The sequence below is a fragment of the Vanellus vanellus genome (assembly GCF_965231255.1).
Source record: "Vanellus vanellus genome assembly, chromosome: 13".
NCBI classification, from domain to species: domain Eukaryota; kingdom Metazoa; phylum Chordata; class Aves; order Charadriiformes; family Charadriidae; genus Vanellus; species Vanellus vanellus.
In genome coordinates this window covers 17,396,858-17,415,213 of record NC_138918.1, presented here as the reverse complement: position 1 = coordinate 17,415,213, position 18,356 = coordinate 17,396,858, and the positions used below count along the sequence as shown (strand labels likewise).

Here is an 18,356-nt window from a genome sequence, read left to right as displayed (position 1 = left end):
TAAGATATAGAACTGCCATGTATCTAGATAAACCAGTATGTTACGGCTGGATATAGCCTTCTCAGAAGTTCTTTCAAATTCTTTTAGAGGTCTTAAAATAGTCTTAAAACAGGAATTCTTTCATTGTAACTGGTATTAAATAGCAATGTGCAAAAATGACCATACCTCTTGCACAGGCACATAGGGAAAATGTTACCCTTTGCTGGGTCAAATTTCACTGTACCTAAGCTCAGCAAAAAAGATCACCAGCAACGTTTTATTACATGGTGGACTGGAGACATAGGCTCGCTCCTTCCAACTTTCTTCCTGAGTTTCTGTTTTAGATGTGTGTATAAACAAAACATGTGAAAACCATTATCTCCTTGGTATTTAGAGCTTGGAATGACAGGAGGCATCCCTGTGTTTGGTTTGTACCACCCCTGGGAGGAGGGATTACCTTAGCAGGGGGAGGCTTCCATCTAGAATAGAGTCGAAAAGATCACTAAGTTTCCTGGCTTTTTAGAGGGATGATGCTGCAAGAAATTTCTGTTTCCCAGCGATTCCTTCACAAAACCCCATCATCACGGGCAAGCCTTCTTTCAGCTTCCTGGGAATAGGGAAATAGTGTTGTTTCTTGCAAATTGCTTTGCTGTGTATTTACATACTGCTGACATTTTTTCCCCACTGCTTGCTTGCTCTGAAGAGAAGCCTTGGGTTTTTTGATCATACTCAGTTTTCTAGTCCAGATGTTCAGAAGTAAAATGTTCATGCAATGAGCTGGTTTGGAACTTAGCCTTGCTGCTGCTTAGTGTTTTAGGCTTTCCTTTTCTCCCCCCTCTCCCCCTCCGTTTGAACTAAGTTTCCCATGGTCTTTTTCCTTTTACATATTACCTCAGTGTGTGAACACTAGTTTTTTGGTGCTTTGTTGTTTTTTTTCTTCACAAAAGTGCAGTCTATTTCTAATAAAGTCTTATCTGACAGCATCCAGCTGCTTTTATGGACCTACAGCAAATAATATCTTGCACTGGGGAAAAACATTGGAGGTAATTATGTGGACGGACGGCATGTGCATAAGCTGTAACATAATGAGCATGGTGTATTTTAGAATAAATATGTACTAATCATGTCATCTCTAGACTCCAAATGTTGTCATGACACTGAGCTATATGATAGCACTGATGGGACTGTTAGGAAAACCTACATCCATATATCATTGTTCGTGATTGTTTTTCTTTCCATTTATATTAATGCATATTAATATTTGCATTACTTTTGCCGTTTTTCTTTCTCTCCTCACAAACCTTCTCTCTGCTGTTTGTGTTTTTGTTCTGCCTGTTAGGTTCATTTAGCCTGCGAGCTCATTCAGTACTTGGCACAGCAGTTGTCACAAGTGGCTGAGTTGCTTGCTAGCAGAGGGATCCCGCTGAACCGTCTTCTAGCTCTTTATTCCCCGCCTCTAGTTTGCTGCCTCGGCCTTAGCATGGCACCTTTATTCAGCTGAGCCTCCAGTTGCCAAGATGATTTTGACAATTGCTTCCCATACATTTGCTGCCACATCTACTTGGAGGTGTTTACCACCAATCTCAGCCCTCCTTTCCATCTTCCAAGGCACTTGTGATTTCTCTTGACTTGTGACTAAAAATAGCGGCTCGTACCTGGGCCGTGCAAACTGTTGCAATAAATATGCTCTAAGGAGTTAGTTATAGTACATATAGAATATTGTAACAATTTAGTGCCGTTTTTCACTATGCCTATATTGCTGTTGATCAAAGGGATAACTCTGAAGTGAGATATCTGATGAAAATCTGCTTGAGAATGCAAATACTTTTGCTGGTCTGGCAATCTGCATTATTTTATACACTGACCCTTAACACAGACTTCAGTGAATTTTCCTTTGATAATCAAGGGGAGAAACAATTTAGATCAAAGCGTAGGCTTACATGGTCCTGTGTCACAAAAGGTTTTACAAAGCCTGCTGAATTCACAGCAGAGGAAAACTCTGCCATTGAGAGAACAGGTAGTTCTGTAGGATATTTTAGTTACAGCTGAAATAGAGAACTTAAATCTGCATTTCAAATCTGATAGTTTAGAAAAAGTGAATAGTATCGATACTACCAAATAATGTTTCAGTGACTGACGAAGTTTGAGTACATATCAGAAAGGCGACTTTAGCACTAATAGAAGTCAACTTAACTTTAGGGCCTTCACTTTTCTCTCAAACACAGTCATGTTTCTGTGTGTCAAACCCGTAGGTTGTGGTCTGACATACAAATGCAGCAAAATCCAGGGTCCAAATTTACCAAAACTTAAGAAAGTTCGAGATCCAGGTTTCTACCTAGATCCATACTTGAATTTGGTTTCTTCTCAAGAGACTGTAATTGAAGCGCTTGAAATTCATGCTTTGTGGATGTTTCATCTTTCACAGTCCAGTTCTCTTCTAGACCACAATTTTTAGGAAATGAAACTTGCCTCAAAATTTTAGGATATTGGGTTTTAAAAAGTTTAGACTACAACTTAATGTTAGAGCTGCATAAAATTGTCAAGTATCATCTTTTTTGTAATGTAACATTCTATATGAAATACTTAAAGAAATTAAAAGAAAAGCTTTGTGCCTTTTCAATCACTGCCTGATTTCTCTCTCCAGTTTCTTCTCTTAGCACAGATTGCGGCTGTGAGCTTGACTTTATGGCTGAATAGACATTTCACTACAAAAAAGGTTCCAAGTGATTCAAATCGTTACATGATGCTTTGGCACCTTGTGCTGGTTATATCACCTCCAATCCAAGTGGTTTCAGTATAAAAATAGACTAGTTGGAAAAAGAACAGCTGTCATCTTTTATGCATAGTTTTAAATTTTTTATATGCGATGTTAGTGTGTGTGGAAGGTGCTGGATGAGCCTCAGGGCTGCTGCAGGCACTGGGCTCCGAGAGCCGGCGTGGTTGGTGCGGGCACGGAGGGAGACATGGCCGTGCCCCGCAGTGCCAGCCGTCCCGGCCCAACAGGTACGTGTCTCCAGCACTCGGTCATATTTTAGAAGCCTTTCCTGGTAGGTAGTTGGTGGCATTTTATAACACGTTTTTGGTTGGGTTTTCTTCAATTTTGGTTCTCATAAGTGCTTGTTGGTTACAAATCATTATTGAGACTTCAGGATTCTCAGCAGTGCCCGTGGGGTAAAACACAATTTCCAATCTGATATTTAAACTACAGAGTCTAGAGACTTTAGGAAGCAAGTGAGGTTGTTTTGGATACTAGTCAGTGTGTCTATACGAAGGCAGCTGACACCCACTCTTGACTCTGACTATATATTAGTATCTTGGCTCTGAGCATTAAAATTAGACATACTTTTTTTTTTCATTCATGCCAGAATTTCTTTGCATACCAGATGCCATGTTCATCATCTTCCTTTGGCTAAGGATGGAAAAGAATTAAAAAGACAATCTTCCCATCATTTTGTTACGGCTTGGTTTGTTTCCTTTGGGCAGGGGGTCTGTAGCTTCATCCGTGGTTTTGTATATATACGTATACATATACACACAGGTCTGTAACTGAGCTCTGCCCCTTCACCCTCAGGAATAACTCGGTTATTCGCTATGACCAGCTTCCAGCCCGCTTGCAGCCCCCGTGCATCATCTTCAGCCCAGCAAGGTGCAGAGCTGCTGCCCCGGCATCCCCTCCCTGCTCTGAGGGAGGCCTGCCCCGCGGCGGGCAGCAGCTCGCCTCCCGCAATTGGCTTCGTCAAATGCTGCATCTTGGATCCTCCTGATTCTTGGCGTGCTCTTATGTCCTAAAAGCTCTGGTTATTTCAGATTCATTGCACTTAAACGTGCTTTCAAAATGAATGCCTTTTGCTTAGAAAATACTGCTGTTCTTTGTGTAATGCGGTGAAAAGTCTAACGGTGGTGAATTGTTCTTATACGTGCATGTCCTGGTTTGAGGTAAAACAGAACCAATTTTGTTCAGTAACTTCACTTCTTAGCTGGGCCTCTTCTAACAACTGAAATTAACTGCATATTGTGCAGACACTGTTCACTCTCTCAGAGTGATCAGACCAATTGTTTATAGCTGATGCCCAGGCATGGGATGCAGAGAGGCTCCTGCTTACACTTATTGCTCTAACCCCCAAGGCCAACCAACTTTGTTATTTGCCACGTTGGAGGGTCGGAAGCGGAAAAGCATAGTGGGGTCCCACCTGCAGGGAGGAGCAGACAGGACAGGTGACCCAAAACTGACCAACAGGGCATTCCATCCCATCTGCCTCATGCTCAGTATAAAAGCTGAGGGATCAAAGGGTCAGGGCTCTTCCTTCAATGGCTGACATCTGAGGAAGACTCTGTTCATCTGCCTGTGATCCTGATCCTGAATCCAGATCCGGAATCCAGTTCCCGTCCGTCACTGAGTCCAGCCTGGGGCTGCCCCAGTGCCGGCCGGTGACATGATTGTCATCTCAGGAGCTTGATACAGTTTTGTATATATTTTTCATTATTTCTTTTTATTTTATTATTAATATTTCATTAAAGTAGTTTAGTTCCTTCTAAACTCATAAGTCTTTTTTTCCTCCTCTGCCTCTCTCTTTGAAGAGGGGTAGAGGGGAGCATCAGTCGGTCCCATATGGGGTCCCTCAGGTCCCCAGTAGTGGATTTTGGCCTAAACCACGACAGTGCACGAAAAGTATATTATCAGTAGTTTTTCAGTGTAAAATTGTGTGTGTTCAGAAATTATACCACTGGTATGAGCATTGCAGCTTTCTGTTAGCACGTCTATATAGCCGTCAAATTGCTTGCAGTACAAATTCAAAGCTATTCGAAGCAGATCTTCCGTAGGAGTGTAACTCCAGGGTCTGCATGTCCTTGTTAGTCTGAGTAATCAAGCACTGGATTAAAATGTGCACCCTCGACTTTTGATTGCACCAGAAAGCAAAGCAGGAGGGGAAAACCTTGGCCAGCCATCATCAGTTCATTCAAATTGCAGGCTGCTTTATATTGGGATCCACAAGAGAATATCCTCAGAATATAGTTCTGAAGATTTCAACACGTTGCAAGAGTTGAGGCTCCTTTCCTAAAGGAAAATCATATAAAGCTTCCAAATACATAATACACAACCTGCTTTTGATTTCCTTTGGAAATCCTTTGGATTTTGCATTTGGAATGAAGACTGGAACCTTAACCCACCGTCATGCATGGGTTTAAGATTTGCGACTTTCTGGGACGAAAGAGAAGGCGCGGTCTCCCAGCGGCTTGCTGCGTCCATAGCAGCCCATGACTGGGGAAATGAGACATGATTTGCCCTGTTTAAATAGTAACATATGTGGTTATTAAGATGAGGATCTTCTACCTAACAATTTATGGTGTGAATTCTCCAAGGAAGTCCATTTTCAAAATAATTTATACCAAATTTAGTCAAAATACAGCAAGTGACTTTACACCTGCTGAATGTGAATATCCATGGGAGGCGTAAATGTGGCATAACTAATCCGTGCTCTGGTTTGTGACATCTGCATCAGCAGAGCAGCTGGCAGTGCTTTGCAAGGGCTGTTTACTCTGCAACACTGTCACTCGATGCTTGTGGTCTTTGTGAATGGAGAGGTTCATTTGTTCAATGGGTTTTTTTCCATTGGGGGAGGATTTTGCTTTTGGTTAAAAATTCAAAAGCCTGTAGTCCCGTTTGTCCAGCCTAATCCTAGCAGGAGGTAGGATCCGGCTAGGATCCACGCTCCACCGCATGCTCTGAGGTAACTCTGCCTTGATGGGATCCTGTGCACAGGCAGAGTGGATAAGACTGGGATAGTTTAATTGGTGTAGTGTAACTGAAAAGAGTGCCGAAGCAGCACAAAATGGTGAGAGGGCATTATGCTAAAATAGAAGGGGGGGAGGGGATAAAATGTGACAGTTATAAAATGTATTATGTAAAAATTCTGTTAGTGTTTATAGATTTTATTTTTACATCATTTAAAAATAAAGTTTGTGGGAAAATTTTCTTGGGTTTAGTTTACACAAATATCTCTGTGTTGTTACAGTTAATGTAGAGAGGGAACATACAGCACAGTAATAATCTATTATTATTGTTTTCTGTAGTAAATGCAGAATAGGGAGGTCTGTTGCCAAAGAAAAGGAAATTGTATGAGTGGGATAAAAATTCTTAACATGATTATCAGATTATATTTTCAGCAGTAGAAGCAGCACATTAAGTGTTCTGGTGTTTGTGGGCTGCATTTCCTGGCTACGCTTGATTATCTTTCAAAACATACCGTATCAATTGCATTGCCCCATGTCTACGTTAGGAAAAATCCCCCAAAGTGTTTTGTAAGGAAGGGAAATACAATTTCATCTTTTATCCTCACCTGTGGAGGGAGAAATGCCTTCCTCCTACATAGTACTTTCTGAGAAGGTTGGATTTGTTTCCCAGGTAGATATGGCTCCTGGCGGATGTCTGGAGGATCACCTTGACGGTGTCCTGGCACCACAGCAGTCAGTTTCCATTGCAGCCTTATTACCTCGGTATCTTCCAGGGTTGCAGTTTCACCAAAAAGCCAAGGTTAAGGAAAAGAACTCCAGCTCTGCCTCTGTTATTTTGTAATAAAAAGGAAAAGCCCTGCATCCCATTGCTATCACAGGTCAGCCGTGGGGTCTTGAGTACCCATGCGCTCTTCTGGGCAAACTTTTGGAAAGTATTATATTTGTTCAGGGTGTTTTCCCTTGGTTACTGAATGTTCCCGTTTCTTCAGTGGAGGAAAACTGCAAAATACAGGCACGTTATTCCAGGCAAATGAGGACATGGGATTATCCCAAAAGGCTTTAGCCCTACTGTTCATGTTTCTGAGTAGCGACACATTCAGTGGTGTCTCAAACAACTTCCACCCTAGAAGCACAAGCTGTTTTATTATATACACTTAGTGCTTGTAAGAGGAGCCTGTATTCAAAGAGAACTTGGTACAAATCGAAGACCAAAGACCAAGTTTTCCTCCTGTACCAGCGTACTTAAGAAAGGAATGGTGAGGGGCATGTTTATGCCATAGCAGGAATTGCTGTAATGGATGTGGCATCAAACTGGTGGATGTCTGTGTTTACACTGGAATAAGTGAGACTTTTTGCAACACAGAGACCTGGAAGTGCAGCTCCTCATCCAGTTCTGACTGTACAAGGAACTTCCACGCACAAGGCAGAAACTTTCCTCGCAGGGTCAGTCAGCACTCAGCGTTCTTATAGAAACTTGTTAAATGCAACTTTAAGTTCAGGGCACAAGCCATACAATTTTTCTCCCCTTCTTCAGTTGCTGTCATAGAAGAACCAAATGGTCATTTCTGGTTGCTGTAGGCCAGAGATCCTTTATTCGATTTTAAGTCTTAAAAAAAAATAAAATAAAATCAATAAGCTACTGTAATGCTTTGCATGTCAGATAATTCACTTATAAAGGAAAAAACTGTTATAGTTTCAAAGCAGTGAATCAAAGATAATTTCCTTAGTGGCTGACTTTGTATTTTCCTCATTTGTGGTGCAGATTGAGTGACAGGAGTTCTTGTTAACATGTTTGTGTAATTGTCAAATCTGACTTTTTTCAGATACCTGGAAGGAAACCATCTGACTGCTGTGCCGAAGGGGCTCTCCGCTTTCAGACACCTGACACTGATGTAAGAAACACGTGGTTTCAATGTCAAGAAAATTACGTGACTCTTTCTGCACTATGTTGTAGGTGGAACATAAATAATTAGTATTTGGGGGGAGAAAACCCCACAAACTCAAAAACCTTATGTAATTTGAATTTGAAAAGAATTTCACAGTGGCCACTGCTGCCAATAAGTGTTCATAAAGAGTGGAGAAAGAGTGAGGTGACTGAGAGCACCAGAGACCCGTCGTCTGCAGGAGCTTCCAGCCTCTGCAAGAGGACTAAAATCTCACGCGGGCTGCTACAGTTTCGCTTGGCAGATTTATCCATGCAAAGCTGTAAAGGTCATTAACAGAGGAGACGGCATTAATTTGTTCTAGGTGAGGCAGTATTTATAATGCTAAAGCAATGAAAATTTGCATGGCTGTTTCTGCTATGAACAGTCATACAGATAGAGACACAACTAGACTTTTTTTTTTTTTTTTTTGGTAAATTGCTCCCTGAAATACACAGGAGTGAAATTTCTTGGCTGAACTGTTTATCAGAAAATTCCAAATGGTCTTTGAATCAGCTGTAGATACTGCAGTCAAATGGGTAGAACAATCTCAGACAAAAACAACGTGAAGGGAAAACTGGAATCCTCTGTTTTAAAACAGTGTTTTATTTGGAAACATCTCTAATTTTTTTTTCACGGGAGAGCAACACAAAACAAAATGTTCTGTTTGAACCTGAAAGATTTTTTTTAAATGAAAAAATTAAATTTTGTTCTAGTAGCTGTCAATGTGAAGAGCATATGGAAATGGTATGCCTGTAATAAATTGCAAAGCAAGTTGGTACAGTAAATATTGACCCACACTTGTATCATCTATTAATTTATCCTTCTTCAAAATTTTCACTTGTATTCCCTGATTTTTTTTTTGGAATGTTATATGCTGGAAATAAGCCTTAATATTTCTGAGTCTGAAGCCTTTTAGGGGACTCTGGATGTGCTTTGATTATTTATTTTTTTTTTGTGCAGTTATGTAATCTTTAAAAAGACTTATTTATCAATTCATACATATAAATGATATTTTCTCTGTGTGTTTCTTCAGTGATTTGAGCAACAACAGCATAAGCGTATTGGCCAATTACACCTTCAGCAACATGACTCAGTTATCAACACTGTAAGTAGTCCAAAGTTTTGATTACAGTTTTAATTGCTCTTCAGACACCATCTTAGGTGTTGAACAATTAGTTATCTGTCTTGTTACTTAAGCATGTGGCATTCCATGCTGCTTTGTCGTTGAATTAGGAGTGAAATAATCAAAGAAAATACAGTGTTGTAACTCTGTTCTCTCATTCCGCCAGCATCTTGAGTTACAATAGACTTCGGTGCATTCCAGTCCACGCGTTCAATGGGCTCAGGTCTCTTCGAGTGCTGTAAGTACCATTTCTTCGATGCAGCTGAGTTGCATCTTATTAGAATGCTGTTGATGGCAGGGAGGTTTTTAATGAGCAGATGGCTTCCACTTGATCCAGTAGTCATAAATATTTTCACACAATTAGCTTCAATGTACTTGTACGTAGGTGCAATATGTCAGGTAATGACTAGAGCAGGTGAATGCTAAACTTTGAAAAGAAGCAATTACCTATTTGCAGCATGAATGACTTTCCTCTGATAGTTCAGGGACGAGAACTGTCATGAAAACGGGCCTGCAAGAGACTGCCTAGAGTCTGTCTCTTCTACTTGAACAATATTTGGGTGCCCCACAGGAAAGGACTTTTTCTCTGGAAAAACTTGATCATATTTTAGAGTGTAGCTTTCCATTGGATGCTTCAGCAATAGTGCCCTTACTGAAAACTTGTGCATTTTTAGAATATTTTCTATTATTTAGATTTCTTCAGGCAAGTTTTTACATAAAAGAATGCAATCTGAAGGGAAATAAGTTAGAAGTCCCCACACTAAAACAGTAAGCCAAGCCAGTGGCTGGGAGCAGGTAGCGCTGAGATGCTTCTCTCAAATATCGTAAAGCTGTGAAGAAAATTTCACCTCATGTTGGCTGGTGGCATACTCAGACAGATGTCCACGTGTGGTTTCTTTCTTTGGAGATCCTTTTCTGCACTCTTTATTTTCAGTGTAGCTGCTTTCAGCAGCTTTCTGGATTGAATAATTTGCTTACAGTCATCTTCTTTATATCGTCTCAGAGTGTGGTCCATGGCCCTGTTCCTGGCCGCAGTCAGCGCCCCCCAGCTTTTCTTAGGCATCTGCTGGACTGACTTCTGCTTCGGTCTCATATTTACTGACTGTCACTCCCCACCTGCCTCATCAGAAACAAACCCTGAGATGGGTTTGCTCAGTTGTTTGTGATGCTGTGTGCAGCTGTTGGGACAAGGTAGAGAATCCACCTTCCTCCCCACAGCCCAGCAACACAAGTGGCTCATCATTACTTGCATAGTTAACTGAAGGCAAATAAATTAAATAGCTTATCTGTGATGAGATTATTCGGCATGCTGAAGGAGAAAGAACTTTGAACACTAAAAGGTCAGGACAGGAGTTGAATGTGTCCTGAGTGCTTCGAAACTTCACAGTAGTATTTTCTATTTTTTTAGAAAGTTAGATGTCATTCACATGCAGAAGTTTCTGTGACTTTAAAGAGCAATGGTTGCTGTGCACTGACTCCATGTCGACATGAGCAGTACTGCAACTGTGGAAGCAATAAGGCAATGCTCTTTGGCTGAGTGGTAAAATAGACATCTACGTTTCAACCTCCTAACTTCCAAGACAGCTTTAGATTCCCAGTTTTCATTATTAAAAACAAGAAAGGTACGTGATTTGGATGTGTTGTTTTAAGTTTGGCTCGGGACTCTGATTTCTAGTGCACTAGGATGGTCACATTTGAGCTGTTACATGAGTCCTGAAATTCAGCCGCAGAGGAATATATTCGGTTTCATAGCCAAATAAATTATTCCATATGGAGCTGTCTTCTGGATTGCTTCTGATACGCAAACTAGCTTGATTAAAGATAGTTTGGGACTCTCTACCCTGAATTGCAGTGTAGATGTACCATGCCTCACTCTTTCCAATAGCTACAATTTGTCTTTTCAATTCTGTTCTTGTAGGCCACGTATGGACAGAAACAGACATCAATATTTTAGTAACAACTGTTATCTTTTGGCTTTTTTAAATGATCTGCTAATCAAATTGAAAAAATATCTTCATCCTTCAAGGGAGAAGCCCTCCCTGTCTTGCTCAGAGCAGCACGAGTGAAATGAAGCCTAAGTGGAAATCTCTGCCTCTGCTCCATGCATTTGGAGGCCTCCAGATTGATTTGATTTATTATGGCCCACAAAACTCTGGTATCAGCTACAACTTTTGCCACATGTCATCTATGTTGTTATTAAAAATCAATTCTCCAGAGAGAAAATGGCTTCCGAGTGACAGTGTGAAATCTATTATTGTCAGTTTTTTATTATCCGTATTCTCAGGGGAATGTGAAAGAGAAAAAATCAGCAAAACAATTTACACAAGTTTTTTATAATAAAAATAATATAGAGATTTCACTACCTTCGGCTGTGCATGCCTTTGAAGGTAGCAGACCCTTCTCATACAAGCTTCTGTGTTTTCCAAATTCCTTATGTTTTCTTTACTTTTTGCCTCTCTATAGTAAATAAATATGTATTTGAAAATCAGAATAATGATAGATGCATGATGAAATTCATCTTTGTCAGATATCTGGTTCTGTACTCTCTCTCTCTTAACGCTTCTCAGCACAAGCCCAGTTGAGAAAACTGCAGAGTCAACATGTTTCTGTTTAAGTCTGAATATTTATCAGTGTTTATGCAATCAGGCATTTAATCTTCAGTCGTCACATGGCTTCTCCATAACAGCAGCCAAAGTGTGCTGGAGAGAAATTGCAATGTAGAGTCTTAAGATTATTTTTTTTAATAAGCAAACGTTGATATTGGTAGGTTTTTAGACCAAAGCTATTGCAGTGAAAAATTGTGGGTTTGGGTTTTGTTTTGGTTTGGGTTTTTTTGTTGGCTTTTTTTTTTTGTCCAAAGCTAGTCTTTTTAGAAGCTAAATGTAAACAGATTTTAAAAGCTGAGATTAGGATAAAGTAATTATAAATATTAGAACTCTCTGGTAGACCTGAACTGATTATTTTAAACATTGTTTTTATTGTGTGACAGTATTGTAATTTCTGACATTTTGTCCTGATTTAATTAAGAGGCGAAGTCCAGAAATAAAAATACTTTCTCAGGTCACTAAAAAAATTTCCATGTTATATTTATGAAAAAAAAAATTATAAAATGAGCTACAGAATATTCTACTAACGTGAGATAGTCTAGTTTTGCTGAAAATCGATGGATATTTACTCCATTTCAAGGCTCACACAAATATATAGTAATATGTGTGATGAGAAAGCTACCACAAATACTCTTCAGGCACAATCGGAACCAGTTTGGGCAATTTACTTTCATTGTTGGATGCTGCACTGAATTGACCTAACAGAAATATTATTTGGCTTTGTTTGGGTTGGGGTTTTTTGCATTGCAGAATGACTACTTGTACTTATCCAGTAAATCTGTAAAAGGCGCTGCTGTTATGAGCATTGAGCAGTCACACTGTGGTTCCCCACTTCTCTGACATCTGAGTTGTGCTGGTTCCTGCGGGGTTTGGCATCCTTCGGGGTTCACTGTAGGTGTTTGCCCTTGGTAGGATGTGGCTTTGTAAGCTCAGCCAAGCTTTTAGCCACATTTCTGTCTTTACAGGGTAGATCATTTTTTCCTTTAAAAGCATCCCCTTTGTGTCTATAGTAACCTAATGTTATCAGACAATAGGCTAGGAGGGAGAACTTAGGAATGCTTAGTAAAAAAATTAAAATTAAAAAAAACAAAAACCAAACACAAAAACCCAACCAAAAAAAAAACCCCAACCCAAAAGGGTATGTTTAATTCATTTCCTTACCTGAAGACAAGTAATAAGTCGGTGAGATTACAAGTAAAAGGAAGTTTTTATTTCAAGAATTTAAATGTTTTGTTACTCTGTGCTCTGAGAGATCTCCATCACCTTAAATTCTTACCAGTATTTAGGCAAGAGGATATCTGCAAGTTGTGCTTTTGAGGGAGAACGCGGACATCGATGTGTGTGCTGTAACTGTCCAAACATTTAAGATTTTATTTGACCCTTTGCTTATAAGGATTTTGGGTATAAGTATATGTTCCTGTTGTTGATCCAAGAGGAAAAAGATTTCACTGCACTATTGAATTCTCTTGCTGCTATTTATTATTGTGGGCCTTAAGTTTTTTAGCATTTGTTACTTCATCTTAGTTGCATGGGTGATGATGTTGCTGACATGATTTTTTTCATTAAAATGCAGGCATTTGCATCCATGAAATATACCTCAATGTTTGAGATATGTAGTCAAGCCTTCATTCCAAATAGTTTTATATTTTTGATTGTTTTACCGTCTTACAGATAAATGGCTTTGTCATGCTTCAGCTTCTCTTGGAAGACGTTTCCAAGACATCTAGGAACTAAAATGCACCCCTTCACAGAATAAACACAACTGATGATGCGACATGAATAAATACAAGTTTTCCTGTCTGTTCAGAGAATCTTCTTGCACATCTTTAAGTAGTTTAAAAGATCAGAATATAAACTTATTATGAGTGTCTGCTTATTTAAATATGCTCATTTCATTGAAGGAGGGAACAGTTTGATGACAAGTTGTTGACCAGACCCAATCTTGCATCCTCATACCAACAGAAATACTCCTTATTTAATAGCTGTGGTGTATGTCTCAGTCAGTTGGTCATTCTGTACCGAATTAGCGAGTGTGCTTTATCTGGAACAACTGTGTGGGATCTCATATCCTTCCAGTTCCTGTTTGGATTAATCGCTTGGAGATCCATCCTTATATATGCCGAGTATTATTATTAATAGCCAAAACCTAGGTATGCTTAAAAGAAAATTGCAGAATGGGGATGTTGGAAGGGGAGGGTTTTGGTATACTGGTGTCAAGAACTGGAGAGAGATGCCAGCAGGATAAATCAGCTGTAGTTTTTGTGGTTTTGTGCTCTGGGGAAAAGCTGCAGCACAATAAGATAGAAACTGCAGCTGCAACGAGCAGCTGTGAGACGTGACCGTGGTAGCATTGCTTACGCTCACACAGCTCGCAACCCCATGGCAGGGCCCAGGCTCACGGGAGACAGGACAAGGTGTATCTTCCCCTGGCAAGTCTGGCTTTCCTTGCTGTTTGTACGCTGGCGTAAGGCAGTCTGTAAAGGTAGAGTTCATAAGAGTTATAAGGCATCGTGTAGATCCCGGTGAAGCTCATCGTGGTGTAAGGGTGGAGAAATGGAAGAAAGGATGCAAAAAGAGATGTTTCTGTTTTCCTCTGGGGGTATTGTGTATTTCCACGGGCCCAAACAAACTCAATGTGTGCCATTTCAAGCATCTGTACAGTCACAAAAATAAAAAATAAGACGCGATTGCTGTGTTCCACAAATCACCAGGTAAATTAGAAAATAAATGACTCGAGGGAAAGAGCTGCTACAAAACTGACGTGCAGCAGGTTTCTGTTTTCCACCCTCCTCTGCTACACATCTGGAGCACTGACAGTAATTCCTGGACCTGGGAAAGAGGACATAAACAATACAGCAGTTTGCTATACCTGAACCCGCTCAGGGGAGAAGTGCAAAAGAAAATAGAATTTTAAAATATTGATGGCTTTTTCCTTTGCCAGTTTTCTACCAACTTTTGTTCAAGAAACAACTAGTGAGGTTCAGCGGAATCGACTCCGGTTGGTTCCTTATGAGTTCTCTCTCTCTGTTACTGTGTGGAGTAGTAAGCTGATATTCAGCAACACGCAAACTAGAAAAGTCCAAATAAACTATAAATATTTTTCTCTATGCTATTTTTTGCCAGATAATCATCTAGTGATACAGAAGATGTAGCAGCTGAATAGCTGATTTTATTTATTTATAAAATACAATCTGGCATGATTGTGTATCTTCTCTGGTGCGTTTTCTGGGCAGTTTTTGTGTAATTGTCACCCCAGCATCCTGTGCCCTCCCACGCACTCATTCGTTGCTGCGTGTTTTCCTGTCTGATCCCAGCCTCCGCGCTGCAAGAAGTGCTCTTCCTCTCTATTTGACTGTCACAACCTCTAGCGGTGGTGCCCTACTTTTTAGCAGGGCCTTCAGTTGCAATCGCAATGAAAACCAAAAGTAATCACAAATAATGATTCTTACTCTGGTGTCTGCCACTTTGAATACATGTATTGTGCTCTGCAAGCTGCAAGAAAAATCTTTCCATTTATGCTTGTCTACGTAACACACGCATAAATGTATTTCTTCAAAAAGAGATAAAGCGGCTGCTTAAATTGTCCTGGAAACAGTGGAGAACGCTTTCACAAGGATCCTGAAAACCCTGCTAGAAAAATGTTAGTTTCTTTTCACAGGCTGGATAATGCACTAAAACGACAGATTTCAAGTATTTTCCCTGGTAGCATAAATGCATTTATCAAATGCATTTTAAAAATACCACACACAGAGGTATTTCCTACTGTAAGAATGGGAAACTAGAATGTGAAAGTGCAGATATGTTTGCCCTCGTGGACCCTTGCTCTCTCCTAGGATCTCTCTGAAGTCAATATTTAATTTAACTTTCACAGTTCCTATTTTCCCCTGTTCTGTTTTTTCTGTGTTTCCAGCTAATGGGATTCTATAAAAGCATACAGGTCTGTATGTGAGGGTCTGCTTGTCATCAATACACTTTTAATAGCATAAATAGTATGTCACCTTTTTAATTTAAAACATTAGTCACCAACAATTCCGATTGTATCATTATTTTAAATGTCAACATCTAGAAGTAGAAGTGATAATGCATGGAAGCTTGTGAGTTATGAAGCTCATAGAATCTCTGAAAGAAACAAAATTAAATATCCTCCTTAATCACCAATTCCTTCACTTGTGGGGAGCAGATAAAAAACTGTGGTTTGATACCTTCCTGCTTCTCCCCTCTTCTAGGACGCTCCATGGAAATGATATTTCCAGTGTTCCTGAAGGTTCTTTCAACGACCTGGTGTCCCTGTCCCATTTGTAAGTACTTCTGTCTGGGTTCATCTGTTTGATTGATGGTTTCAGATTTATAAAACAGTACATATTATTACAAATTTAAGATTGTATAGCTTTTCCGGTTTTCCTGCTCATTTTCCATATTCTGCTCTGGATATTCATAGTGAATCTGTTCAAATCAAAAAATACTAGAACCTGTTGTTAATAGTTACCAAAATATTTTCTTAAGGAAAACCAAATGAGCACATGTGACGGTTTCCTCTTGTGTGGACTTTGTGTTTAAGGCGTTCTTTCAGCATCGTCTATGTGAAATGCAGAGTGTGTTATGGTCTGAGAGTGAGACAGGAAACCTCCCACAAAGAGCAAATATTAAGCAAATGTGAATTCTTTGCTTAATAAGTGTCATATGTTTTGCATACTGAAATGTTGTCAGTATATGAACTTGTTGATGAATCACTACTTCAGACATATATATTTAATCATATGGAAATTGGTCATTTCACAGTGTTAATACTTCATTCCATAATTTGCAAAAATTATTGGATGTTTCACATATTTCAGGAAATTACTATTGTATTGGTGGATGTCCAAGATATTTTTAAATGCAGTTCAGTTGATGAAAGAACAAAAGACAAATAGCTGCAATTGTTACAAATTAAACCTGAAGCGTAACAGTTGGTGCCAAAAGAGTGAACAAAAATGGTTTTTTCTCTGCGATAATGTGCGATACTGTGCATTATTAGGCGACAGGTGTAAAGGAAACGTAATTTTGTGTAGCATGTTTCTTGATTACTGTCTTCAAATAATCTGAGGGTTGTGTATGTCTTGGTCATTTTGTGAAGTGGCGAGTTTCACAAGTTGGTATGGATATTTTCTGCTCTGATGCTGCCCTTGTGCATGTGAGTTGATGTTGATGTATACACACGTCAAGACATCCAAACATAGGTTTTATATCTCTGTTTCTCGCTTTGCAACCTTAAACATGCCCTCCAGAACACATACCTGAACACAAGACAAAAAATGAAGGTATCTCAGGTCGGTAGGGACAGAAATCACATGGGAGCAACTTAGGCAATTTCAACGTCAACGGAGAAACAACCTTCTCTGTTTCAAGCTGACACCTTGGTATCTGAGTCAGAGCAAATATTTAGTTTGCACAAAATGTATTTTCTCATTGTGTTCCCAGTGTTGTCAGGTCATTTTATATGTTGTTTCGGAATGAAAGTCTGACTAAGCTGAAGCCCTGTATCTCCTTTTGGAAGTGCAGTGACACCTTCCATAGTGGGAATCTGGCTTCTGAGAGTATTTTTAGAACTCAAGAGATAAACATATCATGCCCCATTTGTTTGGATTTTCCTCAGGGTTTACTTTAAATGAAGCGCAGATACAATTTTCCTGGGTAAACTGTTCACCTTAGGGAGTGATAAAAACCCCTTTGGCCCGATACAATCACTGCAGTCTATCTGTTTAGATATATGTGCTGCCAGAAATGTAAAATACACAAAGCTCAAATGAACAGTAATAAATAGGATCCATAAAATAAATAAGACCTGTCTGGGGTGTAATTTGCACAGTTGAACAATTGAATTTTACAGTGCAATTGTGGTCTCTAGTTTCTTCAAGAGGATTCTGAAACTTTTAGCAACCGCAATGATTTTGCTCTTCACATGGCAGAAAAAGCTGTGCGTACTCAAACGAAGTCATACATAATTGAAAATAAATTCCTGTTGAGCTCTTTCTGATATATAGATCTTCAAAGAGAAAGCATGCACTTGCAATAATTTTGACAGTGATACGAGGGGTTGCTACTCATCAAACTCAGCATGCACGGAGAACAAAATCTTATGTTACATTTACAAGCTGTGTGGCCAAGAGTAAGATAGGTATTGTGGCTGGAGAAAGCTGACTGCCAAGGTGTCGAGCAGGATGGTCAGCCTGGACCTTCTGTGTCAGTACAGTTTAGTACCTTTAGAATTGCAAAGAAGTATTTGTGTAGCATCGAAAAAACTTGGGTTTAGTCCAAGTCTTTTGTAATAGCTTTAAATTGGTTTGTAATTGGAAGAATAAAACTGAGATGTAGACATTTCAATCACTTTTTCCATAGCTGTTTAAAGTCTGCAAGAAAATGTTCACCAAATTTCCTTTACAATGTAAACATCATATTGTTGTAATGTAACTATTGTAACAAACTATGTGGCTCAAGTATCTCACTGAAGGCAGAGGAAGGTTTGTATATGGTATACACACACTGCATATACACACTTTGTTTACTATTTATTTCTTTATTTGCTTGAATCGTATAATGGTCTATTTAATCCATGACTCTACAAACTTATTTAGTCCAGGGCAATGATAAAAATGTTACAGCGCTACTGAAGGATCACATATATTAATACTTAAAAAGAACCCCAAATCTTCTCAGTTGGGTGAATTCCTGCATTTGCTGTCCTCACCATTCACTGATACACACAACTCTGTAACTGATTCCGTTTCCCAAATACTGTCCGCACATAAACTGACCCCTCGGCACTCCAGGGACTCCCCAAAGAAACCCTTGGTAATGGATGCTGCGTACAGCAGGTATTTCTGTCAGACATATTTTCAATAAACAGCTCAGATTCCTAATCCTGTTGAATCATCTCATCTTTACTCAAATTTTTATTAGTCACCTATAAAAATAAGCTGTCCCCTCCTCTGTTTCTCCGCGTTATCATGT

The 18,356-nt window shown here is 39.5% G+C and overlaps 1 protein-coding gene across 1 annotated transcript in view; it reads left to right on the top strand.

Annotated features, from left to right (window-relative positions):
- The window catches only part of SLIT3 (slit guidance ligand 3), a gene marked incomplete at its 5' end in the record, with an annotated part of 534,750 nt that overhangs the window by 435,156 nt on the left and 81,238 nt on the right, over positions 1-18,356 (top strand). Inside the window, 4 exons of the mRNA XM_082489776.1 lie at positions 7,536-7,604; positions 8,671-8,742; positions 8,927-8,998; positions 15,593-15,664. Of these exons, the coding sequence (XP_082345902.1) occupies positions 7,536-7,604; positions 8,671-8,742; positions 8,927-8,998; positions 15,593-15,664 (285 nt within the window). The remainder of the gene's footprint in view (positions 1-7,535; positions 7,605-8,670; positions 8,743-8,926; positions 8,999-15,592; positions 15,665-18,356) is intronic.